Source organism: Anoplolepis gracilipes, chromosome 9 (assembly GCF_047496725.1).
Source record: "Anoplolepis gracilipes chromosome 9, ASM4749672v1, whole genome shotgun sequence".
Lineage (NCBI taxonomy): Eukaryota > Metazoa > Arthropoda > Insecta > Hymenoptera > Formicidae > Anoplolepis > Anoplolepis gracilipes.
Genome location: NC_132978.1, coordinates 10,166,897 through 10,194,354, shown reverse-complemented (window position 1 = coordinate 10,194,354; position 27,458 = coordinate 10,166,897). Strand labels below are relative to the sequence as shown.

Genomic DNA, 27,458 nt, shown 5'->3' with positions numbered 1-27,458 from the left:
TTGGAAAAGTTCTATTGTATCTGATATTTTACTGATGTGCGATTAACAAAATTTTTCATAATTATATCTGTGCGTTTTTTTCTATTCTCACTCAGTACTACATACATATCTGATATAATTTCATTAAATTGATCTTTTCGATTTTACGTATATATATGTATATAAAATAAATAATTTAAAACTTACCGGTACGCACGCGATGCGCAACAACGGAGTTGTAGTACACAACGTCATCTGTAAAATATAAATATATATAAATATATCCAAATTATATATAACACAGTGTCCAAAATAATTAACATTTAGAAATATGCATAATTATTGCGTTCAATTAAATTTATTTTACTCTTTCAACAAATTTTTTAAACAAATAATTAAAAATTAAAATAAAATATCGTTACTTTTGTTATGCATTAATCTCGCACCTGTAAATAATTAACATTTAGAAATATGCATAATTATTGCGTTCAATTAAATTTATTTTACTCTTTCAACAAATTTTTTAAACAAATAATTAAAAATTAAAATAAAATATCGTTACTTTTGTTATGCATTAATCTCGCACCTGTAATATTTTATTAATGACTGAAAATTACATCAACACTTTATTTTGTTATCATGGGATGTTATACATAAGTCGAGTTAATAAATTCGAACTACTTAAAAAAGTAGTCCGAAAATTTACAAAATTCAATATTGCACGTCCGATACAATTCAAACACAAATTCGACGAAATAAATGTATTAATAATCAGTAATAATCAATATGTTATTCTTTCCTTTATTCCATTATTCGATTTAATAATTTGTGTATTACTCTATATTCTATAAATTTTACATAATTAATTTGCAAATTATATATGTAAATTAAAATTTAAAATACAATGCAAAATCCAAGTTTCAAAAAAACAATATTTTCTTAAGTATAGAAATTAGAAATTAAAAATTAAACATTTAAGAATTGAACAATTTAATTATTAATTATAAATTAAATAATTTAGATTATCATTTCCTATCGTTTTCTATTTAAAAAAAAAACAATCAAGCGAAATACATGCTTCGATAAATAATCATCATCAATTTGTACATACATGTTATTTATCGCAGGAGTTAATCGATTGACTGAACTGATAACCGTTAATTATAATAAATGTAAGTAATGATTACGTTTAAAACATTTCATAATGCAGTCATATATTGGGAGATAACAAGATGATACAGAATAAAATTTACGCCACTATGTGCTTACTTGAGTGTCGTTGTAGGATATTATTTCTCGATAAAATATAATTGCGAAGAAAAGATGAAAAGATGCTACACTGAAAGATGTTAAACGGGATTATTACCTAACGATAATTATTGACAAGTACTTCGCACGATTAATAAATTTTAGCGATTAATGATTTGAACCGAGACGATTTATTAAATCTAGCAGATATTTTTTGCAATTTATATACATTTCAAACAGAAATCGAAACGAAAGAATTGTACATTATTATTTCATCGCGATTTTTTTTTATGGGTAATAATTATTTCTTTAAATATATTTGTGAAGAGAAATTTGCGAAGATGTTACATCGAGCTTTGACACCGATTTAAATGTAATTTTTCCATTATTTTCGAATTAAGAGCATGTATGAATTATAAGATAAAGTGAATCAAATAACAAAAAAAACTGTAGTGCATAAAACATTTATTAATAATTAATTGGAAGATCAAAAAAATATATATCGCATTCTTTTATTTTATAATACATTAATTGTTTCTACAACAATGAGTTAACAGTCACACGGTATTACGCTTTGTAAACACATAGTGGCCTTGAGTACGCGACGACCTAGTGTGTGTAAGAATAGGGAGTACAAAAAGTAGAGAAAGACACAACACAGCAACGCTGCTGCGAGCGAGCTGTTTCATACATTGTTTCATTACACGTCCAAACGTGATCACAAGAAGTACCGGGCGCGACATGCAATCATTATCATTACAATTATAATGATTATCTATCCGCGTAATTAAATAACTTTCGCGATTAATAATCCGTATGCGTATCGCGGCGACGGCTATTTACTGAAATAAAAACTATTTTTTCGCGCAACATGTTTCTTTGAAATAAAAATCGAAACGACAGGAGGTAAGAGTTAATAATTCTAATACTTATTGCGATTATATTATTAATTACATTTAAAACAATAAATTTTCATTCATGAATTCATGAATAATGTTTCGATTATATATATTTTGCCTCGTGCTTTGATTAAGCTTTTTGCTAAATAAAGTATAATTAATCATTTTCTGATTAAAAACACAGAGTAATACACAAAACCGAATTCACCAAAGCGAATAATTGAGCAAAGAAAAGATCATTTATAATATACATTTATTACACAGGATTTATGTAGAATATATAAAATAACAGAACTGTATCAGGTGTGCAATATGGAGTTTTATGTATTTTTAGACATATTTTTTAATTAACCATTAACTCGACTCGTATAATTGCACGGTATTAGAGTAAAGTATCGATCCTTTTTTTTACGATCATTAATAAAACATTACGGACAAGAATGTAGTAAATATATTCAAGTAATTAAGAAATATCGTGTTTAATTAATAAATATAATCGCTATGTAATAATTTAACAACCGCGTACTATAAATAATTTTTATGTCATTGTAATTTGTCAAAACATTTATTATGTGTTTCGTGAAATTTATTCAGGCAAGATCGATCGCGTGCAAATAGTCGAACTTACATATTTGTCAAATATTACATACACAACTCAGGGATATTTATCTGTTAGCTTAACGTATATAATAAACCGTGCATTGTGTGCGATACATCAAAAATGTATAATGTATATGTGTCGCACAACCATCGTATTCTGCTAATTAGCGCGCGTGTCATAATTAAAAAGTATTTTTACAAGTAAATATTGTTGGTGTCATGAAAGAATAATAAAAAACAAAAGGATAAATAACAAAAAAAGAGCAGACTCGAGAAAATATCAGACAATAGCAGAGGTAACCATCAGATGAACGAAAAATATATAACACTTACAAATTAATTCAATATTTCTTGTAAACTTGGTCTCTCTTTGCGACATTGATAATTTTATACTAATTTTATGCCATATAATGCATACAACATTCAACTATAATGCTAAAACATTCTGTTAAAATTGATTTTATGATATAATAAAAAATAAAAAATATCAGAAATAAATTTTTTATTCTCTCTGTTTTTTATATAAAAATATTAAATATGAATATATTTTATTAAATGTCTTACCTATTATAAACTTAAATTTAATATTTTTGCTGTTATAAAATGCGGGCACAATTATTAAAAATTCTTTGTGTATATGTGAAAATATCGAATTTAATAAAACTACTATTAATTTAATTGTTTCATGAAATATTTTAAATAATGCGTTAACTAATTAAATATGTATTGTTTTGTACGTAATGTTGATTTTTTTACAAAAATTTGTGATCTCAGTTTTTGAGTTTTTTTTTATATTATTTACCTCTCAAGTTTGTTTTTTGCTACTTTTAATAATTTTATTGTTTTACAATTATATGTAACAGTTTTTATAGACCTCTTTAATATACTAGCAAACTTAAGATTTTCTTTTTGAGAATATATTTTCAAACATCAAATAAATTTAAAATATCGTTGATATCCAAAAGAAATTCAAAGCAAATAACGTATCATTATATATGAGAATATTTCGCTTTTTCACATTGCATTTTACCTCTTGTTGCATCAGCAGGTACTATTTACATACTAATGTACCTCAAATTACGTAGAGAGAAAAAGAGACGCTGACATGAATTTCAAAATTTTAATCATTATATATATAGATATCTCAGCAATGGATATTAAAAGAAAAAAAATTTTAAATAATTAATCAACTCTCTCACCTGCCGTCCTTATTATCCCTTCCGTAATCTACTTAATCCACGTGATCCAATTGTTTTAGATACTCGCTTTATTGCACACGGATTTCTTGTAACTTCACACACGCACACATACACATTCGCGACGTTGCACGAAACGCGACACGACTTCGATTCTCGGAAATTCGAAGCGACTCGAGCACTGCTTCTACTCTGTTTTCGATACTGATAAATATATATATATATACACACGTGTTGATCGAAAAAGCGCGTACTGTATTATTAATTGTCGCGATTCGATACTCGCACGTTACTTTGCACGGCGCTCCCGAAGATTTACTTCACTCGTGACGTATTCGACGCGAATAAATCAACGCGAAACGCAACGATCTTTGATCACTTTTCACGGCAAATCCGTTACATACGACGCGGCGATGATCTATTATTTCGAACACTTACTCCTACATGTATGTACACGCTAATTGGAAAAATAATTAATTATGATTACGGAGGTGAATTGTCACAGTTTGACACTTGCCGGTGCACTGATATTCAAATAACTCTGTCTTTTCTCGCTGTATCGCGGTATCCGTTACGCCGCCATTAGTACTGTCTTTTGCCACTTTATTCACGTATGGAAAAGTATGGCTAATTACGATAAACGCGAGTCAAATATCGCGATCTGACAGTTGCCCGCTACTTGTTTATCGTTTCGGAATACTTATTGCACTCACGACGCACCTTCGAAACGCATAAATCAACGCGATCGCGAAGAAACGTCCGCTACCTCGTCCAACACTCGCAACGTTTCTTAGGCGAACTTGAGTTTATCGAAAATTTAAAATTTATGGCAACTTTGCAATAATAAATTTCTCGGCGTATAACACACGGTTGGTACCCCTCGCGACGCGAGATGAGCGAAGTGAGGCAATGTCGCGGTCCGCGAATCAGCGCGAGGATGTCACCACGTGTTCATAGATACTTCGAATTGGACATAGATATGATAAATATAAAAATAGATCTAACGTAATTTTTTGTATTTTCTGTATTATATATTAGATCGAAATGGAAAAACTTGCGAGAAGGGAAAGGGTCAAGGCTATAAATATTCTTATTTTTGCTGATGTAAAGAGAACACAAAAATAATTCTAATTTTCTCTTTTTTTTCTTAAGACAAATAATGCATAGTCAATAGTCTATCTTTATATTTTATGGAATAAGATCATAGACTGTGGAGTTGATAAGATCTATTGTACTTCTACAGTAAATACATAACCACAGTTGTAATGAAAAAAATAAAATAGCTTGACGTACGCAATGGTAGGGAACAGGATACAATATGTATATACATAATTCAAAATATAAATTAAAATTTTGCATACTTATGCGATAAAAGCCACTTTAAACAAAACAGCGTATGTATAGCAATTGCGTATAGAATTTAGAAGATGAGGTTACAGCATCTTTCTCTTAACGACGATGTCAAAGCAGGTAATAAAAGAAAAACATCGAAGATATTGTATAATACAATTATAATTTGCTATAAATATATACTATCATGTTCTGTCAATCCGATGGTTAAATTGAAAATTAAAGTGATTTAATATTTTTTTTAATTTTAGGAATTAATCTCTTCTATATAATGTAGTATTTAATATATCAACTACTAAGGCTTTTAACTGTCAAACTTTTAATTTATGTGTACGAGAATACGATTGAGAACACCTTGTCAATATGAGGTTGCATCATATTGCATTATTTCATATCGATATCTTTATCAACGAAGGAAAAGATGGACTAGATATTGATAACGTAATGGTCATCGTCCTTTTCGGTTAAAAAAACGAACAAAAAGGGCGAGAGTTTTTGTACACGTGAGAACTTTCTTTAATTCAAACATTATTTTTTTTAACGAAAATTCATAGAAAAAGTCAATTGTATCAATTATTATCAATTTTTTCTTTCGTCATACATTGATTATTAAATCAATAATTAAATTTTGTTAAAAGAACATGATCACACAAATAAAAACATAACATTAATCAGAAAATTGTTTATTACAAACTTATTGAAGTTTATTTAAATTGACTCTTTAATTCAATTCATCAAAAATAATTTCAATTAGATTTACAAAAAAATGTGTACATATGCTAAAAAGATATTAGAATTAATTTATTACAAAAATCGGACAGTGTATATATACATACATAATAGATGAAAAATACAGGAATTCCTATTTTTTAAAAAAAGTAACTTTTTATATCTATATTATAATTATTAACAAAGTTGATAAAGTTTAACAGTAGTCAAGCTTTTTTAAATAGGCTACCTGTATTTTTTATCTTATATATGTATATATATATACAATTCTAAAAATTCTATTTTTATAATTGTTGTACACTATTATTCATACAATCTGTCATTATTTATCAAATATAATGATAATAATAAAAATAATAATAAATAATAAAAAAACTAATAATAATAAAATATACAATTTTATTTTATTAATAAAATAATAATAATAAAAAATATAATTTTATTTTATAGAAAATTTGATTGAATTGAGACAAAACTAATTCGAAAAAGCAAAAATTTTTAAATTTATAAGTTGTATTTCCTAAATTTTAATACCATAGCATTTAAAAAAAATATGAGTAATAAAAAATTACCTAAATTTAATATTTGCAATCATTTTTATTCAGATTTTTTAAATTTATTATATCTATAGTCTAATAATAAATAATATGCAATCATAAAAAATTATTTCAAATTCTTTGATAAATTAGCTAATGAAAAATTGTTTTAATCATAAGATATAATTTTTGTACAACAAATCTTTAAACATTACCACAATATTTAAATAATATAATTCCCGTTTTTTTCTGTTTTATAATTTTATTTTGTGACTTTTTATTTATTCAAAGCATGCTCCTGTCGCTGACAAGAAGAGACCGGGAAGTCCTCTATCAGTTCTCGAGGTCGAGGATCCGAAGCAGTGTGTTCTCGCGCATTTTATGACACCGTTGGAGCCTCTAGATCCTTTAATTGAATCTCCAGTATCTCGTCCGCTGGTTCTACAACGCGATACCGCCGCAGAACTAGTCGCCGAGTTAGCACCCACTGCGTCACAAAGTATCTTGCTCACGAATATGGAGAAAAACGGTACATAAAGTTTTTAGAATATTCATGGTTTAGAGAATATGTGACAATATGTGAAGAGTCTTTTTTAAGATTGTTTAGTTAAGATTTTTCATCTCTTTCAGCGGATTTCCCATTCATCACATATTATCTAATAAACAAGCAAAACACGGATCCTACGGACTTTTACAATGAAGTGCAATGTGCGGCTTTACGTAAGTTTGAGCCCCGAGATCTCAGATATGCGGCCAATCACACATTGGATCTGTTCAATGAGGTAGCAACTATCGCAAGACCGCCGCTCGAACCACCCGGTGGAAGACCACCCATTCCGTCCACCGGTTACATAGTGTCGATTTTCAAAGTTTTCGAGGGTGACGATGGTCTTAAATTTGAACAAAATTGGCTCTATTGGACGGGTAAATAAATACATTTCTTCCTATTTTTTTTATTAGCAATACCTCAATTCGAGAGCTTTTAAAAATTAAAAATCTATATGATAAAATTTTTCTTATTTATTGTATATAGAAAGTGCTATTATATATGTTTCTCTCTCTCTCTCTCTATATATATATATAAAGTAGTTACATTCTGATACAGATGTATAGAGATGTATACAATTATTTTCTATTTTATTCTGATACTATATCAAGATATGATTTGACCTTTTGTATATCATAGGCGCGCGAATGATGTATCGATATTTGCCAAAATCGGTGGGTCTGAGGCGCATCACTTTGCACAAATCGATATCGCAAGGCGACAAGATGTATCTGTTAATCTGCGAGTGTTCGCAACTGCAGGACAATTTATCTGCTGCGGCAATACTTTTACCGGCACTTCGCGCACGTCTGTGCGGATACACCGGGCTTTATAGACCCTCCGTGTGTTTCTGATTTCTTACCCAGCTATTAGACTCTGCGAGAAGTATTGTATCGAATTGCATTACGTGCATCTCTCCACAGGAAAATCAAAATGAAACGGTATTGTATCACATTTAAATCCTTTACATTTTATGTGTGGCTGAAAATAGATATTAATATCTTAATATATTTTTAATATTAATAGTTGTCATTTTGATTGCAGAAAGGCAATCCAAGTCATAGCGGTTGCCAAGAGAAAGCACGATACTGATTTTTGCAGGAATCGTCAAATATATCGTCGCAAATGCCGCCTACAAACGAGACACTGTGATTTCTACTATCGTACTATCTATTTTAAGAAGCGCAACTTCGTATACGCTTTAGATAAGTCTTGTCGAATAATCGACGAAACAGCATGCTCGACTAGATACGCCACTGGACCTGTTTGTATTTTTCGACTTTACTATTTCGTTCATCATACAAACGAGCGTTACCCAAATAGGATCACCAAACGAAACGGAAGTACAGAACAAATAGCGATAAAATTGATATGTAGGCAGCAGAAAGTATCGCATTTATACTTAATGCAAAACAGGTATCCAAGAAATAATCCCTTATATACAGGTGGAAGAATCCTTGATACTTAATTTCTTGGGAAGTAGAAACATTCAGTGCGTCAACATGGAATAGATAACGATGTACCGTATTATTGATTAACGATTTTTGGTTACTCTATGGGTATCGCGCGATATACATAACCATATTAATATATGCAACGTACTTTTCTTACATTATTGGTAACTATCGAATAATCGCTAATTACATATCATACTCGATAAACTGTGATATTTGAGCGAGCGTATATATCACAATGAAAGATAAATCTTCTTGAAATCTACTCTTGAAAATGCTATTATTAAAATCAATTTAGATGATTTAGATACAAGGTAGTAAAACTTTGAAAGCCGACGCAATAGAGTGTAATTTAAAGCCTTTTATCGATTATCTTTATATTTGATATTATATATTCAGATATGCGGATTATTGACGCTCGCGAAATTTGATCGGCAAATGCAAATGTGGATTACAATTCCAAAAAACTTTAACAAACTTTTATCTAATTATAATATTACTCTTTCAGAAAATGATAAAAAAGATACAATTCTTTTATTGTAAAAATTATGATTTAGATAAAGATAATTTTTATCTTTGAAGGAATAAACGATGTTAAGTACATGCAGGTATAATCGTTTTTTGAAAAAATAAAAAGTTTTAATCTTTCTTTTTCTATATAGTAGCATTATGAAAATATGAAAATATAACCGACTATTAAAAAAAAAGTTATTTATATTTAATACAGTTTTATTTTTGTTATTTAAATTCATATTTTATCCACATTCAGTGTAAATCTCTCTCTATTGGAAAGAAATGAGAATAGAATAAAGGCATGTGCGGGAAAAGCTTATACAAATCCCATTTTTTAGGTGCCTATAGCCATAATGAGTGAAAGAGTAGTGTGAGTTGGCATTGTAGTACAAAAAAAAATCATACAGCCAATATACGCTTGTGTTGCATACAGACAATAGCTAGGATGATTACGCAGGCGTGATCGTCACTCAGTAGATTTGTAATTACCCGACTCGATGGCGTACTTATCATACGCTGGATTCGTACTCGCTGAATACAAAGTGGAACAAGATAACTCTTAACTATAAGAAAAAATGGAAAGTAAGGAAAATTCGCGATTTTACTGTGATTATATGCGTATCATGTTCGATACACGCATTCGTGTTTACGATTCACTGCAACAAAAAAGCGCAATTGTGAGATATGGTACATAAAGCGGTAGTCACACAATGGTGTCCAGTCTATAATATGTACATCATTAAAACAAGAAGCATTGATTATAATTAAACTGCGCTAATAAAACATTTGGCTACTACATTCGCATTTTTTTATTGCATATCTGTACCAAAATATGTTTAGATTTTGCATGATATTTCGTGGGAACATATGAAAAATTTTAATATTAAAAAAAAAAGAGATTGGACATCACATTTAGCCCTTTCAGTAACAGATTAAATATAATTTAAAATATAATCTTTCTCTTATATATAGTTTCATTTTATTTAATTATTAAAAACATTTTTACTTTATTTTTTGTTGCAGTATCATTTTTATTGATTTTATGTATGGTTTATTATATACTTAGCATCGTAAAATGAAAAAAAAATCAGTTTATCATATATTTTCGTTAAAAATTAATATCTGAATTATAGAATACTGAAAGAGTTAAAATAGGACCACTTTTGTTCTTTAAGAAAAGATACGTCTCTTGTTTGCTTACAAAAAAAAATGTATGTTCTATATAGAAAAGCATGCCTCTTTAAGATAGCTTTGCTACTTTATCATACAAAACATCGTATTTATTAAATCACAATTGGTTATCTTAAAAGAAAACAATTTTCTTGAAAATTATATTACAATATACATAAACAAATACAATGAATTATATGATATTGATGACATGTTGCTACTTAATAAGTATAATAAATTTATTAAATCATGTACATACAACGAAATATAACAGATAATAAATCTTCTAACATCATAGTTTATTTTCTCTTTCTTATCAATAAGTTACACTAGCATTTTCTTATCTGTTTATATTTACATAAATATTCCTCCCAAAATTATGATTACTCAATTAAAGAGAAATACAATTATTCATTAATAGTTAAATTATATGTATTTAACTGTATACAATAATAAATTATATATAAATATATACATAAATATATATTATTAGACAATTAATATCCTTTGGGACCCCTAAACCTTCTTCTGCCATCAATCTATGAAAAGATAAAAAAAAAAGCAAAATAAATCTATGTAAATCCATATAAATCCTGTAGACTTAAAAATAAAATTGCAATTTCTTTTCCTAATATCCACAACTTAATATGCAAATTTATTTATACTTACTATAGAATGTTTACAATCAAAGAATGTGTTTCGCAAAGCAAAGCATTCGTCAGGTACTGAACCATCATGTATCTTAAGGCATTCTCTAGGAGTATGCTTGTACTGCAAAGAAAATAAAATAACGTACTTAATTTATATTTATACAAGTTTCTGAATTTAGAAAAATTTTGAAAATCGGAAATGGAAATACGTAACAATTGGATATCAATGGATATCTTATTGTTAGTTGAGACTTATTTAATACGTCGCTCAAAGAATAAAAAATATATTACCAGAAGATAAAACATTTTATTTTTCATCTAAAACTTGTATCTATTTTTTATTTTCATATTTACATCTTATTTATGCGCGCATAATAAACGTTAGAATGCATATTGCTAGGTTATAATAGTAATTCGTGTTTACTTACAATTTTGCAGCAGTTACTTTGGAGCAAACACAATTTTAAATCAGCGCGAATATTTGCGCAGCGAGATTTGTCCTTCAATGTTTCGCCTTCTTCTTCAAATTGCATCATTTTGAATAGCAAAACACTCTTCGACTACTCGGACTATTCGACTCAAATAACCTAAAAGACGCGTGTGGACAGTAGACAGTCACAGTGGACTCTGTGGACCGTGGACGTAAACAGATTTAACCTATTATTATTATAGTATCGAAAAACTTTTTTAATATATTAGAAATACGTAAAGAAAGATTTTTACGTAAATATCTACATTAATTAAGAAAATTTTTAAATCATTTAAAAATACACAAGTTTTTTATAGTTTACAGCTTGTGTAAAACTTACAATTATGGTAATTATTATTTAAATTTATTTCTTTTTTTATAAATACAAAATTGTAAATATAGTAAATAGATTTACATATAATAAATATATTTTATATATATATGTATATAATATTGTAATTTCTTTGTTCAGGAACAATTAGTTACTTGTACACTGCAAGTTGACAAGGTAAAATCTAGCGATAAAGATATTGTCTCTACACATAGAAAATCAAGCAAAAAGTCTTTGTCTAAAAGGAAGAAAAGCGATAAAAAGAAAAGTAATAAAAAATATAAGAAAAAGAAGAAATGCTCATCTTCAAGTAGTGTGAGTATCAAAGCTTGTAATGTTATACTTAATACTTATATGAATTTGTGATCTAGAAATTATGCAATATATTTTGTAGGACTCTGATGACAGTGACAAATTGGAATGGGTAGAAAAAAAAGTTGAAGACCAAACTTCTTTACATAACATTGAAAATCTTGTTAATAGTGAGACACAAGAAAATCTGCTTAAAAGAGATGAATGGATGAATGTGGAAAGTTTTCTTCCATATGTATCAAAATCTGATGTAAAAAACCAAAAATCGGATAAGAAAGAGGAAGACAAAGCCAAAAATCTCCTGGATAAACCAGGACAAAGCGACAGAGAGTTAAATCCATATTGGAAAGATGGAGGTGATGGATTACCTCAAATTAACCCAGGAAGATTTGATAATCCACAAATTTTGGATGCAAACTGGCTAAAAAAAAGTCTCCGGCGTGCTGAGGAACAAGCTCATAGAGATGGTAAAACTCTAGAAGAAGTGGCTGCAGAACGTTGGGGTGTAAGTTAATTAAAATATAAAAATAATATAAAAATGCTTTAAACTAATTATTAATATAATAATATAAATGATGAATCTTTCTTTGTAGTCTCTAGAAACTATACAGTCAATGATAATCAATGCAGAAAAAATGTCAAATTCTGAACAGAATAAACTATATGTTAAAAAACATTACAATGACAGACATAACAAAGATTCACGTGGAATTTCAAGATTAAGAAATCGTCCTAGATCTAGAAGTAGATCTAGATCTAAATCTAGAAGTAGAGAACACACTGGAAAATATAATACACCTGACTATTTCTCACATCACATAGAGAAAAAACGAAGCTATCAAAGACCCAAAGATAATGACAATTATTATCAACAAAGTACACACAGATCTACTAGTAATCATATAAAAAATTGGAAGAAAGATAAAAAAGATGAGAGAAAGCATGAATCTGAGTTAATTGAATTATCGAAGGTGGAAGAAATCAAAACAGAGAATATTAGTAATATAAATAAGGATCAAAACAAAACTGTTGGCATTTTAACAGAAGCAGAAATGAACAAATTAGGAGCAAAAATTATTAAAGCTGAAATAATGGGCGATAATGTATGCTATTACACTGTCTTTATTATTTATTGTTTTTTTTTAACTTATTTCAGTGTGTGTTTTATATTTACTAGAATTATTTTTACTAGAATTATTTTATTCACCTAGGAATTGGCAGCTAAGCTTAAAGTGCAATTAGAGCAGGCAAGAAAGCTTGTTGCAGCAAACAATATTAATGTACAAGAAGAAACTGTGATTCTTACAAAAACTGATGCAAAAGGTATGTTCTCTTTTCAATGATTTTTTTCAACTGTAAAAATTAATAACTATTGTTAGAAATAATATGAAACTTTGTACTAGGTGTTGCAAGACCAATTCAATCTAGAAGTCAGTCTAAGCAATTTGCAGAAAGTTATAGAAAGAAGAAACCTGCAGAGACACATGTTTCTGGTGAGAGAGTACGGTATTTTGCAGACGATGATAAATATTCCTTACAAGAAATAGTAAGTAATTAAACTGATTAATATTGATTAGAGGATTTTAATAATATAAATTTAAACTGATACATTTTCACTATAGTTTCAACGAGAAAAAGGAAGATTTACAAACGAAGATGATGCAATGTTTACTAAACTTGTTGTTAAGGTAACATACTGAATAAATTTAAAATTATAAATGTTGAAACTCAAAATAAATATTTTTATATCCTCTTGCAGAAAACAGATCATGTAGACGATATATATGAACAACAAATTGCACGAACAGATTCTGAAATGAAACAAGACAGGCGAGAGCGTTCGCATGCAATTAAAGAGCACAAATATTTATCTAATAGAATGGAAAATTGTTTGTGGTGTTTAGATTCAAAGAACATGTTAAAACACATGATAGTTACAATGGATTCTATGATTTGCTTAAGTTTACCTGCTTATACTTCCTTGACTACTAATCAATGTATATTGACACCTATGGAGCACATATCTTGTCAGTTACAATTAGATGAAGATGTATGGTATAAACTGAACGTGAGTTTTAATTTTATTATATATAACAAATTATTATACTTTTATAATTAGCTGTTCTAACATAATATGACATTTCTTTACAGGAATTTAAAAGAAAATTGATAAAAATGTTTATGAAAGAAGATCTTTACCCAGTATTTTTTGAAGTGTATAAAAAACGTCGTAAATTTTCACATATGCAATTAGAATGTATTCCGCTGCCAAAAGAAACTGGTGAATCAGCACCAATGTACTTTAAGGTAATACATCATTGAATTATAATCTAAAAAATGTTCTATTCTAATCTTTAAAGAAATTACATATATTATCTCCGATTTTTTAAATAGAAAGCTTTATTGGAATGTGAAACTGAATGGTCCATTAACAAGAAAATAATTGATTTAAAAAATAAAGATATACGTCACGCTTTACCAAACGGTCTATCATATTTTATGATAGAGTTTGCTTCACATCCCGGTTATGCTCATGTAATTGAGGATGAAGACATGTTTCCAAAGAATTTTGCCGAGGTGAGAGTCAATAAAATTTCTAAAGTTTCATAATTTTTTATGTAAATGTCAATTGATATACTGAAAATACATTTTATTTTCAATATTTTCAAATTTTATTTGTATTATTCTAGGAAATAATAGGTGGAATGCTGGATTTGGATTGTAACTTATGGCGAAAACCAAAAAAACAGAGTTTTGATGAACAAAGAGAAAAAACGCTAAAGTTTACAAAAATATGGAAAAAATATGATTCTTCACAATCAGAAGATATTTAGTAATTATATTCAAAAAATTTATATCTTTTTGATTTATACGAATTTAGATTTAATACATAATTACTTCTTTTTCTTAAAAAGATACAACAGAAATGTATAATACAAGCATACACAATATTTATATATACATATACAAACATATATACAAATCTTGTTTATAAATTTATTTCTCTACAATGTTATTGAAGCATAGTTCTCCCAGTATATATACACTCTGCATATGTATGTTATTTATATAATTAATATGATTAGAAAAATATAAATACATATCCTAGTAATGTGTAAAAACAATTCAAGATTGCATTTAATCTTGATTCTGAAATCCTGCTACTGGCCATTTTTTCAAATAGTCTTTCAAGACAAAAGGAAAGAGAGACAATACTTTAAAACAATTTCCCATTTTGTTTTCGTCGGTTATCATATGATATCCTGATTCAATTTGTTGCTTCTGAACATTAGTAGCATTCTGTAAAATCATTTTTAATCGTAAATCAATACCAAGACTTTTAAGAAACTTTCTTTGTGTTACTGGACCAAATGTGATTAATCTATTATCTTTTTCTGCAATCTCTTTCATTGATAAAAAATCAACATCAGCAGTTAAATCTGCAGTTCCAGGATTTAACAAGGGATCGTGTAATTTATGTTGATAAAATGCACGAAATGTATCAGTCTTTTCTCTCTCATGACCATAATCAATCACTAGAGCAAAGCCTCCACATTCCCATAAAAATTGGGACATATAATCTATTATTATAGAACACTGTGGACTTACCTCCACATGCTCTCTTTTCTCATTTGGCTGGAAGATAATGCTTTGACATTAATCTATTGTGTACAGAATTTAAATGCTGTAATATAAAATAATAAATAAATGCTTACAGATAAATATACTTTACAAGCAGCTGTTGGCATTTGTGAAAGTACATATCGAAATTTTTCTTGTTTAGCTTCCTGTGTTATATCCACTAAGATTTCTCTCCAACCTTTGTCAGTTTTCTAAAATTAAATATAGCTTTTGCCATAATTACTCTTTATATATTTTATATACTCTTCATTTTATGTATTAACATCCTGAATTTGGATACCTGAAACTTGTGTATTGGCAGAGCATCAAAAAATTCTTGTGCCACAAATACACTAAATTTTCTGGGAACATCCTTGATAGTGTAATACCAATATATCTTTACTCCATCTTTTGTAACACCTTCTCTATAATGTGTGATGGAATTTTTCTGATTTTCATTGACTCTTAGTTCATTATCTCTGCTTTCTGTGCACAATTTCTTTGCTTGAATCATAGATAAAACAGGACTAATTTCCACTAAATGAACTGATGTCTTATTCAAAACATTTAGTTTTTTAAATACCTAAAAAATAAGCAGTTATAATTTTTTCACTTATACATTTAATTTATAAATATAACAATACTGCAAATATACCCGTAATATATCACTGATTAAAGTACCTCTTCCTGCACCTAATTCTACAAGTTGGATAGATTCTTTGCTAATCTTCCTCCATTCATTGATTATCCAAATTGCTATAATCTATCAGCAATAATTAATAAAATAATTCAATTATTATTATGTAATAATTATTGTTCTTATAATGCATATAAGAAAAAAAGAAATTTTTTTTTACAAAAAATATTAAAGTTATATAATTCCTTTATATAATCAAACATACAACTATAAAATAATAAATGGATTATATTCATTTAGATAATAAGAATTACATACTTCTCCAAAAAGTTGACTGATTTCTGGAGAAGTTGTAAAATCACCTTTCTGTCCAATTATATCTTTAGTTGTATAATAACCCGCAGTAGGATGAGTTAAAATCTCTTTCATATACTCTGCGAGTGTTATAGGACCACATGCTAATATTTTTGCATACAACTGACGATACAGATCTGATCCTTTTTTGTCTAAATAGTTTGATGAGCATAATCTCTTCAGTAAAATGAAATTTCTATATTGTTTTGTATGTATATTCATTATTGAAAAAGTATTAACACATTTTTCAAAAGTGTGTAATAATTGTAATCTCATGTTGCTGTATTTATAATTTACAATCGACTTCCTCTGATTTTTTTTTTTTATTATAACATCATCCAAACATTTCCTTTATTCCAATGATCCAAAATCATGAAATTTTCAATTTTAAATCAACGTTAAATTTTACTTTATATATCAGCTGATACCTGATAATAGTAGTTGTAAACAACAATTGCCAACAATTACGAACATAAGATCTGTTTGAAATTAGACACAATCACACATTACACATTATCGAATAGAGAATTTTTTGAATTAGAAAAGTTTTTGTTACTACATAGTTAAAATCACTAGAAAACAAACTCTTCTATTAACAGAGAAAAGCCTGAGAGACGCCACGGCCCAGTTTTACGCACAGACTTCTATAGTATAGAGATCTGTGGTTTTACGTGATCCCTGAAAGCGATACGCCCTCTGTGGACGTAAAAACGTGGACATTGAACTACATAGCCAAAGTCCACGAATATTCTCAATGGATAACACATAATTCGAAACAGTTTTGGTTGCGATCCGTGCTATGTCCACAAAATTTATTAACACATTTTGCTTATTCACTTTCACCTAAAAATAATTTGTTATTTCTCCAAACTGGCAATAATTTACTTTTAATATTGAATAACCATGTAAATATTGTCAATATTCTAATTTTGCCAATAATATCTTGATTTTTGGTAATTCTTTTTTTTTTATTAAACGCTATTTTTACATTCTACAATTGACTCAGAACTCACTAGAATACGTTATCCTGCCGTCCGAGGATTAAAGCAACGGATTTATTTACAATCTACATCTCTATCTACCAGAATCTCTACATAAATTCGTTGCTTTAAAATATAATAAAAGCTTTTTGTCACTCACCGACACTGATGCGCAACAGCGGAGTTGTCGATATTGAAGATATGTTATCTGTAACATACAAAATAAAATCCAAATTATAGCAGCGATTTTAAATAATTAATATTAAATAATTTATTATTATACTTAATAAATTTATATTCGACGCGTACAATAATAAGCAGATATATATATATATAAATATGGAATAACTTTGTAAATTAAAAAAACTTTTCTTTTTAAATAAAAACTTTTATAAGATTAATACAAAAATCTTTATCTCTGAATTTTTTTTGATTAAATCATTCAACTAAAAGAATCAAATTATTTCGTATAAGACATTTATTAATTAATATACAAATAATATTTACCCTGGGGTTGCTCCGCCGACGCAGGATGCCTCCCCTAGGCCTCCTCCTCCTCTCACATTCAGATTGTAAGGGACGTCAGGAACTATTGTTTTATACGCGCGATATACTTATTTTAATTTGTTGAAACCGCACAAAAATAAAATCGCGCAATATTTCAAACCGTACAAAAGTAAAAACGCGCGATAATTGAACGGCACTCCCGCACTTTTATGCGCGATACTTTGACAGCACTCCCGAATTTCGGAACGATCGAAAATCCCATTTTATCACGCGCGAGAATCATACTTGGAGTCGACAGGTCGGGCACGATCAAACTCCAACGAAAGAAAGATCAAAATCAGAATAAATGAACGAAAACACGATCGCGATCGCGGCAAAGTCGAGACAAATGTCAAAAACAATAGCGCTCTATATGTCACTAAGATCGAATGTTATTATTTTATTTCGGAGTCATTTTAGACGTACTTTAACACGTTAAGATTTATCGTAATATTATTACATATTATTCGTATTATTATTACGTATTATCGTCGCGAGAAACGTGTACGGCGCGCTCGACCTCGAGGTGACCGAACGCGAAACGCACATGCCGGCGCCGGCGTCGGAGTAAAAACACGTGCGCACACTACGCCCGCCCAAGTCGGAATGAATGACTCACCGCTGTCACGAGTCGCGTACGCCGTGGTCTCCCCTCTCTTACCTCTTACTATGGAATGCGTGACGTCAAAGACAAGGTCGAGTATGCTCATTCATCCCGCGGGAAGAGCGATACCTTTTTTTGCGAAATATGTTCTCCTAATAACTCAGAAGCGAATTTTCGAGCATTTTAAAATACATTACTGCTCCTGAAGTACATTGCCGATATCTAAGTAAAATATTTTATTAATAAAAACTGAACTTTCGAGGATATTAGAAGACACATATTACTAATCGCGTACAAGAATATGTCAATTGCATAATCGGCATTAATTAACAGTGATTAATAAAGTTTCTTTTTCCGAAATTAATATATCAATCGTCCTGCTCTTAAAATTGTAAATTCAAAGCGACAAATAGATGAATTAAATGACTCAATTGATGATATATAAACTTATATATATGTACAATGAATAGCGCGCGCTTGTGGTTTTCTAGTGATATAAAAAGAATATCATTCGATAAAGAAATAGTAATTTAAAAAAAACTATAATGTTAAAGACTTATAAGCTTGCCAGAGAAAGTTGATAATATATGTCTCTATAAAACTATTTAACGAGCAATTGATTATTCTTACAAATGTGGACCCGATGTCTGTTGACTAATTAGCTGAGAAATCATTCAATAAAGAAAACAAATATAAATTGCCGAATTGAACTTTTTCATTCTTTACAGGTCGCGTTCGGGGAGACACTATTAACACTAACAGCGTCGTTCTCATAAATTTGAAAAAATGTATAGAATTATATATAAAACAACAATTTCATTGTAATTTATTTAAACACGTTTTTCATTCCTTACATAACGACGCTGTTAGTGTTAATAGTGTCTCCCCGAACGCGACCTGTAAAGAATGAAAAAGTTCAATTCGGCAATTTATATTTGTTTTCTTTATTGAATGATTTCTCAGCTAATTAGTCAACAGACATCGGGTCCACATTTGTAAGAATAATCAATTGCTCGTTAAATAGTTTTATAGAGACATATATTATCAACTTTCTCTGGCAAGCTTATAAGTCTTTAACATTATAGTTTTTTTTAAATTACTATTTCTTTATCGAATGATATTCTTTTTATATCACTAGAAAACCACAAGCGCGCGCTATTCATTGTACATATATATAAGTTTATATATCATCAATTGAGTCATTTAATTCATCTATTTGTCGCTTTGAATTTACAATTTTAAGAGCAGGACGATTGATATATTAATTTCGGAAAAAGAAACTTTATTAATCACTGTTAATTAATGCCGATTATGCAATTGACATATTCTTGTACGCGATTAGTAATATGTGTCTTCTAATATCCTCGAAAGTTCAGTTTTTATTAATAAAATATTTTACTTAGATATCGGCAATATACTTCAGGAGCAGTAATGTATTTTAAAATGCTCGAAAATTCGCTTCTGAGTTATTAGGAGAACATATTTCGCAAAAAAAGGTATCGCTCTTCCCGCGGGATGAATGAGCATACTCGACCTTGTCTTTGACGTCACGCATTCCATAGTAAGAGGTAAGAGAGGGGAGACCACGGCGTACGCGACTCGTGACAGCGGTGAGTCATTCATTCCGACTTGGGCGGGCGTAGTGTGCGCACGTGTTTTTACTCCGACGCCGGCGCCGGCATGTGCGTTTCGCGTTCGGTCACCTCGAGGTCGAGCGCGCCGTACACGTTTCTCGCGACGATAATACGTAATAATAATACGAATAATATGTAATAATATTACGATAAATCTTAACGTGTTAAAGTACGTCTAAAATGACTCCGAAATAAAATAATAACATTCGATCTTAGTGACATATAGAGCGCTATTGTTTTTGACATTTGTCTCGACTTTGCCGCGATCGCGATCGTGTTTTCGTTCATTTATCCTGATTTTGATCTTTCTTTCGTTGGAGTTTGATCGTGCCCGACCTGTCGACTCCAAGTATGATTCTCGCGCGTGATAAAATGGGATTTTCGATCGTTCCGAAATTCGGGAGTGCTGTCAAAGTATCGCGCATAAAAGTGCGGGAGTGCCGTTCAATTATCGCGCGTTTTTACTTTTGTACGGTTTGAAATATTGCGCGATTTTATTTTTGTGCGGTTTCAACAAATTAAAATAAGTATATCGCGCGTATAAAACAATAGTTCCTGACGTCCCTTACAATCTGAATGTGAGAGGAGGAGGAGGCCTAGGGGAGGCATCCTGCGTCGGCGGAGCAACCCCAGGGTAAATATTATTTGTATATTAATTAATAAATGTCTTATACGAAATAATTTGATTCTTTTAGTTGAATGATTTAATCAAAAAAAATTCAGAGATAAAGATTTTTGTATTAATCTTATAAAAGTTTTTATTTAAAAAGAAAAGTTTTTTTAATTTACAAAGTTATTCCATATTTATATATATATATCTGCTTATTATTGTACGCGTCGAATATAAATTTATTAAGTATAATAATAAATTATTTAATATTAATTATTTAAAATCGCTGCTATAATTTGGATTTTATTTTTTGTATGTTACAGATAACATATCTTCAATATCGACAACTCCGCTGTTGCGCATCAGTGTCGGTGAGTGACAAAAAGCTTTTATTATATTTTAAAGCAACGAATTTATGTAGAGATTCTGGTAGATAGAGATGTAGATTGTAAATAAATCCGTTGCTTTAATCCTCGGACGGCAGGATAACGTATTCTAGTGAGTTCTGAGTCAATTGTAGAATGTAAAAATAGCGTTTAATAAAAAAAAAAGAATTACCAAAAATCAAGATATTATTGGCAAAATTAGAATATTGACAATATTTACATGGTTATTCAATATTAAAAGTAAATTATTGCCAGTTTGGAGAAATAACAAATTATTTTTAGGTGAAAGTGAATAAGCAAAATGTGTTAATAAATTTTGTGGACATAGCACGGATCGCAACCAAAACTGTTTCGAATTATGTGTTATCCATTGAGAACATTCGTGGACATTGGCTATGTAGTTCAATGTCCACGTTTTTACGTCCACAGAGGGCGTATCGCTTTCAGGGATTACGTAAAACCACAGACTTCTATACTATAGAAGTCTGTGCGTAAAACTGGGCCGTGGCTTCTCTCTGCTATTAGATCTCTGAATATCAGTCGGATGCAATGTGAATCCTGCCTTAGAATTCATGTAAATGGAAGCATTTATTATATAATGGTGTGTGTGAGCTTATATACCTTGCTTCTCTTTACATTTCTGTGAACTGCTGGAAATTCGTAAAAATGTCTATTAGTAAAATAATTGTGAGTACATATTCATTGGGATAATGAAATATAAACTATACACTGTAGCATTATAAAAACTAATTGTTTATTTGCACACAATGTACTGTTAAACTATATTTATATTTACAATTGAAAGATATATCACCCTTGTATTTTTGGCATATCACTACTTATTTTACACCTATCTGTCAATGATACGAATAATTTTTTTGTTTTAGACACGAGCTTTTTCTGCGTCGTCTGTCGCGCAACAGTTGGTAAAGGTAATATTAATTTTTTAATGGACTTTTATGTAATAGTTCTAGCTGATAAGTTCATGACATGCTCTAATAAATTTTATGTATCAAGTTGTAGTTTTCAACTTTTGGTATTTATTTTGTAGTGTTTTATAATATTTATGAATTCTATAAACAGATATTTATTTATATGTATGATCATTATTTTCATTCCATTTCATATGTTAATATAGCCTCCAATTCAAGTTTTTGGATTAGAAGGCAGATATGCAATGGCTCTTTATTCAGCTGCATCCAAAGAGAAAGCTTTAGATGCAGTGGAAAAGGATTTGATCACTTTTCAGGTATAATTATATAAACAGAAAATTATATTGATGATTAAGTATTTATATTTTATTTTGAAATGTTAATTTTTAATTGTGTAAATTAGGGTCTCTTGAAAACAAATGCCAAATTAACAGACTTTGTAAAGGATCCTTCAATAAAACGAAAGGATAAAGCGGAAGCTTTTAAGGCTATTGGAAGCAAAGTTAATTTAAATCCAGCTACTGCAAATCTACTGACATTACTTGCAGAGAATGGTCGATTGACAAAACTCAACCAAATCATCAATTTGTATAAACTGATTATGGCTGCTAACAGAGGAGAGGTGGTGTGTGAAGTTGTTACTGCAAAACCACTTGATGCAGATACAAAGAGCAAATTGGAGTCAGCTTTAAAAGGTTTTCTAAAGAAAGGTCAAACTATCCTTCTCACTGCCAAAGTGGATCCTTCACTTATTGGTGGCATGGTGGTCTCAATAGGTGACAAATATGTAGATATGAGTGTTGCTAGCAAAATTAAAAAATACACTGATATCATTCAAGCCACAGCGTAATCAAGGTCAGTAATATGAAGCAATGAAATAAATTATTCTTTATTTACACAGAAACATATTTAAATGTTGTGTAAATGATTAAACAATAAATAAAAAAATATAATAAATTGGTATAAGTCCAATGATTATTTTTTGTGTATTATACATGATAGGAAAATATAAATGTATATGTAAAACAATTTTAAATTTATTTTATTTTAGTTGATAAAGTATAATTATCTGAAATAATTGCACAAAAGTGTTTTGTTACTTATTATTAACACAATTTATATAATGTTTTCATATTATACAGCATACTAATTGATGTGTAGGAAATAATTTATTTTAGAGTCACATAATATAAATCTCTCATATTTACATACTATTTCTGCTGCTTTAATCCTCTCCAATTACAAACAAGTATATATTACAAAACTAAATATGAATGAACAATATGTTCAAAGTAATAATGTCAAAAGATATTAAAGCTTAATATGTTTAAAATTGTTGCTTGTATATATATATGTATATATATATATATATACACGTGTGTGTATGTGTGTACAAAAGCTTACAAATTTATAATACAAAGGCGCCAATAATAACTGTTATACACAAACTTATATAAGATTTTTTGTTTGTATTAATTTACAAAATATTAGATAAATAGCAAATTTTAGAAAGTTTAGCAAAATTAGGATATTATGCAAAAATACTATTCAATTATGCAAAAAATTATGTTGTATAAAGAATTATTAAATATTTAATAGTATTATATAACATTGATTACATTTTATAAAATAATCAATTCATAAGAGATTGTGTATATTCTTAAAGTAAATTTCTCTCTGAATTTCTCAATGTCATAAGAAATTGTGTATAATCATAAATGTATTAATATTATTATTACATTTATTATTATATTAAAATATTAAGGCAATGACTAATATTATCTCTTTTAATATCAATAATAATGTCTTTATATGCAAAATATTTATAATTGTGCATTTTTCACAATATGCATTATTTTGTAATTATTTATTTTATAATAATTCATTTCCTAATATTTGTGATATCTAAACTTATGAATTACTTGAAATAATATTTTTGTGCAGTCCAATAATTTATAAATTGTTGACAACAGCCAAAAAAGTTTAATCTTTTTATAATTAATAAGAGATATTTTATAGAAGAAACAACTGATAGTGAAAAGATTACTAATTGCTGCTGTCATACATATCACATAAATTATTTATTATTTTTTAACAATGATATACTTATGTTTATATAAGATGCGAAGCAACTCTTGCTTAAAACATCGTGATCGAAGGTATGTCATCTTTGACTAAAACCCAATCTTCTTCCTCGAGAATAACGGATGTGGCACATTCCTTTGCCAAAGCTAAAAGCACAAAAATATTTTGTAATAATTATTTATAGCCAATCATAAACGATATATGTTCTTAGATATTCTAGTCATTATCTACCATTAAATTGATGTTCTAGTTCGTCTCGATCTTGTACTTGTGGAATATTAACGAAATTATTACGAGTTGGTGGGATATCGTCAGGTTTATTTTGTAAAAGAGTCTTTCTGCATTCTCCGAGATCTTCTAATCGCTTTAGCTCGGTGCGATAGCTAACATCTTCCTCCCCTGACTCGGTTCCCGTCTGATCACTCTGTTCGATATTCTCGCTTTCTTTGTTCGCATCTTGTTCTTCATTTATCTCATTGTTGGAATGTACATTACAATTGATACCTGTTATAGTATCTATATGATTGGATACATTCGAATTATCTTCGCTTATTCGACTACTCGTCATATATTTGGATAAGTCAAAATCGAGAACATCTGCTAATAATTTCTCCTTATCTTCTACATCTCGTTGAATTGTTTCTAAATCTCGATCCGATTTCAATATAAAATCATCGTCGAGACTCAATTGCATTAAAGAAGAATAAGTTGTCGTTGTCTTGTTATTTACATGATCAATATTTAAGCTACTTGATAAATTATCAGTGTTATTGTGTGGTGATATGACATTCTCGCTACCATTAACTGTTTTAATTCGAGATTTCTTCTGTTTTCTTTCAGGCGTAAAAACAACGTCCTCGAATGCTTGTTGGCCAATTTTTTGGAATATTTCTCGGCGATCATTGCTCTTGTCTTCCACATTTCTTCTTTTATTGATATCATTATGTTCTGGTATCTTATTAATATCTGTTATGAGTGTAGTATTTAAATCTATTGGAACTATTGGAGGTATTTCCACAGCTTCTTCTGCATTCGCAATGTTGGCATCGGTACCGACCGTAACAGTTGGCAAAATGCTGCAATGCAATTTTTAAATTTTTCATTTATTCACTTTGAAAAAAAATAAATTTTTAATTTTAGCAAGAGAATATAATGCAATATCAGAAATCAAATTATCTTTTGCTTACCCTACAGATTGAATAATATTGGTTGGATTGATTTTAGAAAAGGGAATAGTTGGTACTATATTATTTTCCGTTAATCTTGAAGTTAATCCTAGTATACTATTGGCAACTGGTTCACTATATTCAGCAAACGACGATAAAGGATCCAGAGTGTTGCTTATTTCTCCTGTGTGATAAAATAATTAGGATGCATTATAAAATTTTTCATTTATATCTCAAAGACATAGTAATTAAGTACATACCAGATATAATATTTTCAGGATAATAGCCAATACGCAAAATATTTCTTTCTCCTTCCAATATAAATATTTCATCTTTCGTGCAAGCCACATCAGTAACACGCCGTAAATCATTTACGATCGATGTTATTGCAATAGTGTTTGGATTTACAACATAGACTACATCGTGACAATATGTTACTAATAAATCATCACAAAATGGCAATACAATGCCGAACGAAGGTTCACCGCGATTCTTTCTCAAGTCTTCAGATGCAGGATTTAATAACTCCACTTCTGTATGACCTGATCTAACTGCATCCTTTTTAAAATATTTTTAACATAAAGAGATTAATATATATTAAAAAAGAATATAAATATTAGCTGTTAATACCTTAAATATGAGTGTTTTCAATACAGTCCCACTCTTATCAGCTTGCCATAGACGCAACCCTGGTCTGCTTGCATAGATTACTGATTCTTGTACATAATTTTGTCGAGAACCAAATACTGCACCTAGTTTACCTAGTCTAAAACATTGAAAAATTTATTTTAAATTTCCTAAAAAATGAATGATATAGCAATTTCGAATTTATACTAACGTTTTGCGTTCTTTTTGGCCAACTTGCGTCACCTTCCCGTTTTCATTTCTGTTTACCAAAATTGTACGTAATATAGTGGAAACTAATAACAAACCTTGCTGGTAGCTCAATTGTACCACAGAATATTTCTCATTTAATAATTTTGATGATTTAGATAAATGCTATAAAAAAGGAAATGTTGAGATATATGCATCTATAAAAAATTAAAAAAATACGTTCAGATTTTTTAAATATTTACATACCATATAAAAATCAATCTCGGTTAAAACCACTAAACCATCTTTATCTCCACTAAATAATTTCATACCATTCTTAGACCACTCTACTGCCGTTACTGCAGTATTGTGTAAACCACTTATGCTATACCTTTCCACCTTGTAATAATAATAATAGCACAAGATTTATGTATTGTTTCTGCATCTTATTAATCAAAATTTTTATAATTTACCTGTTTTTTTTGTTTTGGTTTTAAACTGTCTGGCAATGAATCGGGTGGACTTTTGGGAACTTGGAAAACTGTGACAACACCATGTTCACTGCCAGCAGCAACCATGTAATCGACTGTAGATATTATTTGTATGCTTGTAATTTTTGAATTAAGATTCTGTTAACAAGAGAAAAAATATTTGTATCAAAGTAATTAAATATATTAATTCTATCTATGTCTATTAAAAATATTAATAAAGCTTAATTTTTGAAAATAGGCTCCAAAATTCTCAATTACCTCACAACGTAATCTTTGCAGATCCTGCTTTTCTCTATTATACCAGTAAACAAGTCCATGATTAGTTCCAATAGCAATAAATTCAGTCAGGGCAGCGATGCAGGTAAAATTAATATCTTGTGTAAAAATACCATTTTGTATTTTGGCAGGTATCTGTTGCAAAAGGACAGCAAGCGGTGCCCATTCCCTTAATGGTCCACCATCCTCGCACATAGGTGTTGTCATTGTTGCAAAACTAGACATGTCACAAAAATAGATTATGACAGAAGTTCCACAATCAAAATTTTGACAATAATGCATACAACTATATATAAAAGAACAATATTTAGTATAAAAAAATGACAGATTTTTAAAATTA

General features: G+C 29.2%; 7 protein-coding genes and 1 long non-coding RNA gene across 21 annotated transcripts in view; 3 read left to right on the top strand and 5 right to left on the bottom strand.

The window, feature by feature from the left end:
* The window catches only part of LOC140669171 (gamma-aminobutyric acid receptor subunit alpha-6), a 117,709-nt gene extending 112,976 nt beyond the window's left edge, over nt 1–4,733 (bottom strand). Inside the window, exons 1-2 of the mRNA XM_072898735.1 lie at nt 3,926–4,733; nt 187–234 (exon numbers count right to left, since the gene is read on the bottom strand). The gene's annotated coding sequence lies outside the window, so the exon portion shown is untranslated. The remainder of the gene's footprint in view (nt 1–186; nt 235–3,925) is intronic.
* Nucleotides 1–10,101, top strand: part of LOC140669172 (uncharacterized) — a 30,767-nt gene extending 20,666 nt beyond the window's left edge. For 8 of the 9 annotated variants that reach the window (XM_072898743.1, XM_072898744.1, XM_072898737.1 and 5 more), the window contains 4 exons: nt 6,829–7,066; nt 7,150–7,461; nt 7,724–8,025; nt 8,129–10,101. In XM_072898743.1, coding sequence (XP_072754844.1) covers nt 6,829–7,066; nt 7,150–7,461; nt 7,724–7,938 — 765 coding nt within the window. In that variant the 3' untranslated portion in view covers nt 7,939–8,025; nt 8,129–10,101. The remainder of the gene's footprint in view (nt 1–6,828; nt 7,067–7,149; nt 7,462–7,723; nt 8,026–8,128) is intronic. The other variant, XM_072898746.1, reaches the window with a different exon arrangement.
* A 494-nt stretch (nt 10,102–10,595) lies between these two features.
* LOC140669174 (cytochrome c oxidase assembly factor 5) lies at nt 10,596–11,440 on the bottom strand. The gene is made up of 3 exons (XM_072898750.1): nt 11,300–11,440; nt 10,891–10,992; nt 10,596–10,760 (listed from the first exon to the last, which is right to left on the bottom strand). Exons 1-3 carry the CDS (start codon nt 11,405–11,407, stop codon nt 10,719–10,721), a joined length of 252 nt encoding a protein of 83 aa, XP_072754851.1. The 5' UTR covers nt 11,408–11,440; the 3' UTR covers nt 10,596–10,718.
* LOC140669170 (CWF19-like protein 2) lies at nt 11,388–14,950 on the top strand. Of its 2 annotated transcripts, XM_072898733.1 has the most exons (12): nt 11,388–11,513; nt 11,658–11,687; nt 11,813–11,986; nt 12,066–12,488; nt 12,577–13,086; nt 13,195–13,306; nt 13,387–13,529; nt 13,606–13,671; nt 13,743–14,051; nt 14,135–14,290; nt 14,378–14,560; nt 14,674–14,950. In XM_072898733.1, the coding sequence occupies exons 2-12, from the start codon at nt 11,685–11,687 to the stop codon at nt 14,815–14,817; spliced, it is 2,223 nt and encodes a 740-aa protein (XP_072754834.1). In that variant the 5' UTR covers nt 11,388–11,513; nt 11,658–11,684; the 3' UTR covers nt 14,818–14,950. The 2 variants fall into 2 exon arrangements, with proteins under 2 accessions (XP_072754834.1, XP_072754833.1); XM_072898732.1 differs by lacking the exon at nt 11,388–11,513 and having other exon boundaries at nt 11,548–11,687.
* A 37-nt stretch (nt 14,951–14,987) lies between these two features.
* On the bottom strand, nt 14,988–17,308 carry LOC140669173 (protein arginine methyltransferase NDUFAF7, mitochondrial). 2 transcript variants are annotated; one of them, XM_072898748.1, is made up of 6 exons: nt 16,560–17,308; nt 16,260–16,367; nt 15,906–16,187; nt 15,700–15,816; nt 15,593–15,619; nt 14,988–15,283 (listed from the first exon to the last, which is right to left on the bottom strand). In XM_072898748.1, exons 1-6 carry the CDS (start codon nt 16,869–16,871, stop codon nt 15,122–15,124), a joined length of 1,008 nt encoding a protein of 335 aa, XP_072754849.1. In that variant the 5' UTR covers nt 16,872–17,308; the 3' UTR covers nt 14,988–15,121. The 2 variants fall into 2 exon arrangements, with proteins under 2 accessions (XP_072754849.1, XP_072754848.1); XM_072898747.1 differs by having other exon boundaries at nt 14,988–15,619; nt 16,560–17,305.
* A 427-nt stretch (nt 17,309–17,735) lies between these two features.
* Nucleotides 17,736–18,711, bottom strand: LOC140669215 (uncharacterized). Its single transcript, XR_012047315.1, has 2 exons — nt 18,083–18,711; nt 17,736–17,783 (listed from the first exon to the last, which is right to left on the bottom strand). It is a non-coding gene; the product is annotated as an uncharacterized lncRNA (long non-coding RNA).
* Nucleotides 18,712–21,882: 3,171 nt separating this feature from the next.
* On the top strand, nt 21,883–27,381 carry Atpsyno (ATP synthase subunit O, mitochondrial). 4 transcript variants are annotated; one of them, XM_072899095.1, is made up of 5 exons: nt 21,883–22,042; nt 22,243–22,287; nt 22,494–22,604; nt 22,691–23,142; nt 27,250–27,381. In XM_072899095.1, the coding sequence occupies exons 1-4, from the start codon at nt 22,022–22,024 to the stop codon at nt 23,135–23,137; spliced, it is 624 nt and encodes a 207-aa protein (XP_072755196.1). In that variant the 5' UTR covers nt 21,883–22,021; the 3' UTR covers nt 23,138–23,142; nt 27,250–27,381. The 4 variants fall into 4 exon arrangements, with proteins under 4 accessions (XP_072755196.1, XP_072755195.1, XP_072755194.1 ...); XM_072899094.1 differs by lacking the exon at nt 27,250–27,381 and adding an exon at nt 26,923–27,070; XM_072899093.1 differs by lacking the exon at nt 27,250–27,381 and adding an exon at nt 25,213–25,348.
* On the bottom strand, nt 23,323–27,325 carry LOC140669342 (WD repeat-containing protein CG11141). The gene is made up of 9 exons (XM_072899091.1): nt 27,101–27,325; nt 26,825–26,980; nt 26,619–26,750; nt 26,377–26,537; nt 26,169–26,304; nt 25,799–26,096; nt 25,560–25,722; nt 24,604–25,448; nt 23,323–24,518 (listed from the first exon to the last, which is right to left on the bottom strand). Exons 1-9 carry the CDS (start codon nt 27,323–27,325, stop codon nt 24,427–24,429), a joined length of 2,208 nt encoding a protein of 735 aa, XP_072755192.1. The 3' UTR covers nt 23,323–24,426.
* Nucleotides 27,382–27,458: the final 77 nt, after the last annotated feature.

Coding starts and splice junctions, on each gene's coding strand:
- LOC140669173 (XM_072898747.1), bottom strand. CDS start 16,871: ATGAGATTACAATTATTACACACTTTTGAAAAATGTGTTAATACTTTT. Junction 16,368..16,559: donor TCAGTCAACTTTTTGGAGAA/GTATGTAATTCT, acceptor TATTGCTGATAG/ATTATAGCAATTTGGATAAT. Junction 16,188..16,259: donor TAATCAGTGATATATTACGG/GTATATTTGCAG, acceptor CTTATTTTTTAG/GTATTTAAAAAACTAAATGT.
- LOC140669342 (XM_072899091.1), bottom strand. CDS start 27,325: ATGACAACACCTATGTGCGAGGATGGTGGACCATTAAGGGAATGGGCA. Junction 26,981..27,100: donor TGCAAAGATTACGTTGTGAG/GTAATTGAGAAT, acceptor TCTTGTTAACAG/AATCTTAATTCAAAAATTAC. Junction 26,751..26,824: donor AACCAAAACAAAAAAAACAG/GTAAATTATAAA, acceptor TATTATTACAAG/GTGGAAAGGTATAGCATAAG.
- Atpsyno (XM_072899095.1), top strand. CDS start 22,022: ATGTCTATTAGTAAAATAATT. Junction 22,043..22,242: donor TGTCTATTAGTAAAATAATT/GTGAGTACATAT, acceptor TTTTTGTTTTAG/ACACGAGCTTTTTCTGCGTC. Junction 22,288..22,493: donor TCGCGCAACAGTTGGTAAAG/GTAATATTAATT, acceptor ATGTTAATATAG/CCTCCAATTCAAGTTTTTGG.
- LOC140669170 (XM_072898733.1), top strand. Junction 12,489..12,576: donor TGGCTGCAGAACGTTGGGGT/GTAAGTTAATTA, acceptor CTTTCTTTGTAG/TCTCTAGAAACTATACAGTC. Junction 14,291..14,377: donor CAGCACCAATGTACTTTAAG/GTAATACATCAT, acceptor TTTTTTAAATAG/AAAGCTTTATTGGAATGTGA.
- LOC140669174 (XM_072898750.1), bottom strand. CDS start 11,407: ATGATGCAATTTGAAGAAGAAGGCGAAACATTGAAGGACAAATCTCGC. Junction 10,993..11,299: donor AAAGTAACTGCTGCAAAATT/GTAAGTAAACAC, acceptor TTTTCTTTGCAG/TACAAGCATACTCCTAGAGA. Junction 10,761..10,890: donor TTGATTGTAAACATTCTATA/GTAAGTATAAAT, acceptor ATCTTTTCATAG/ATTGATGGCAGAAGAAGGTT.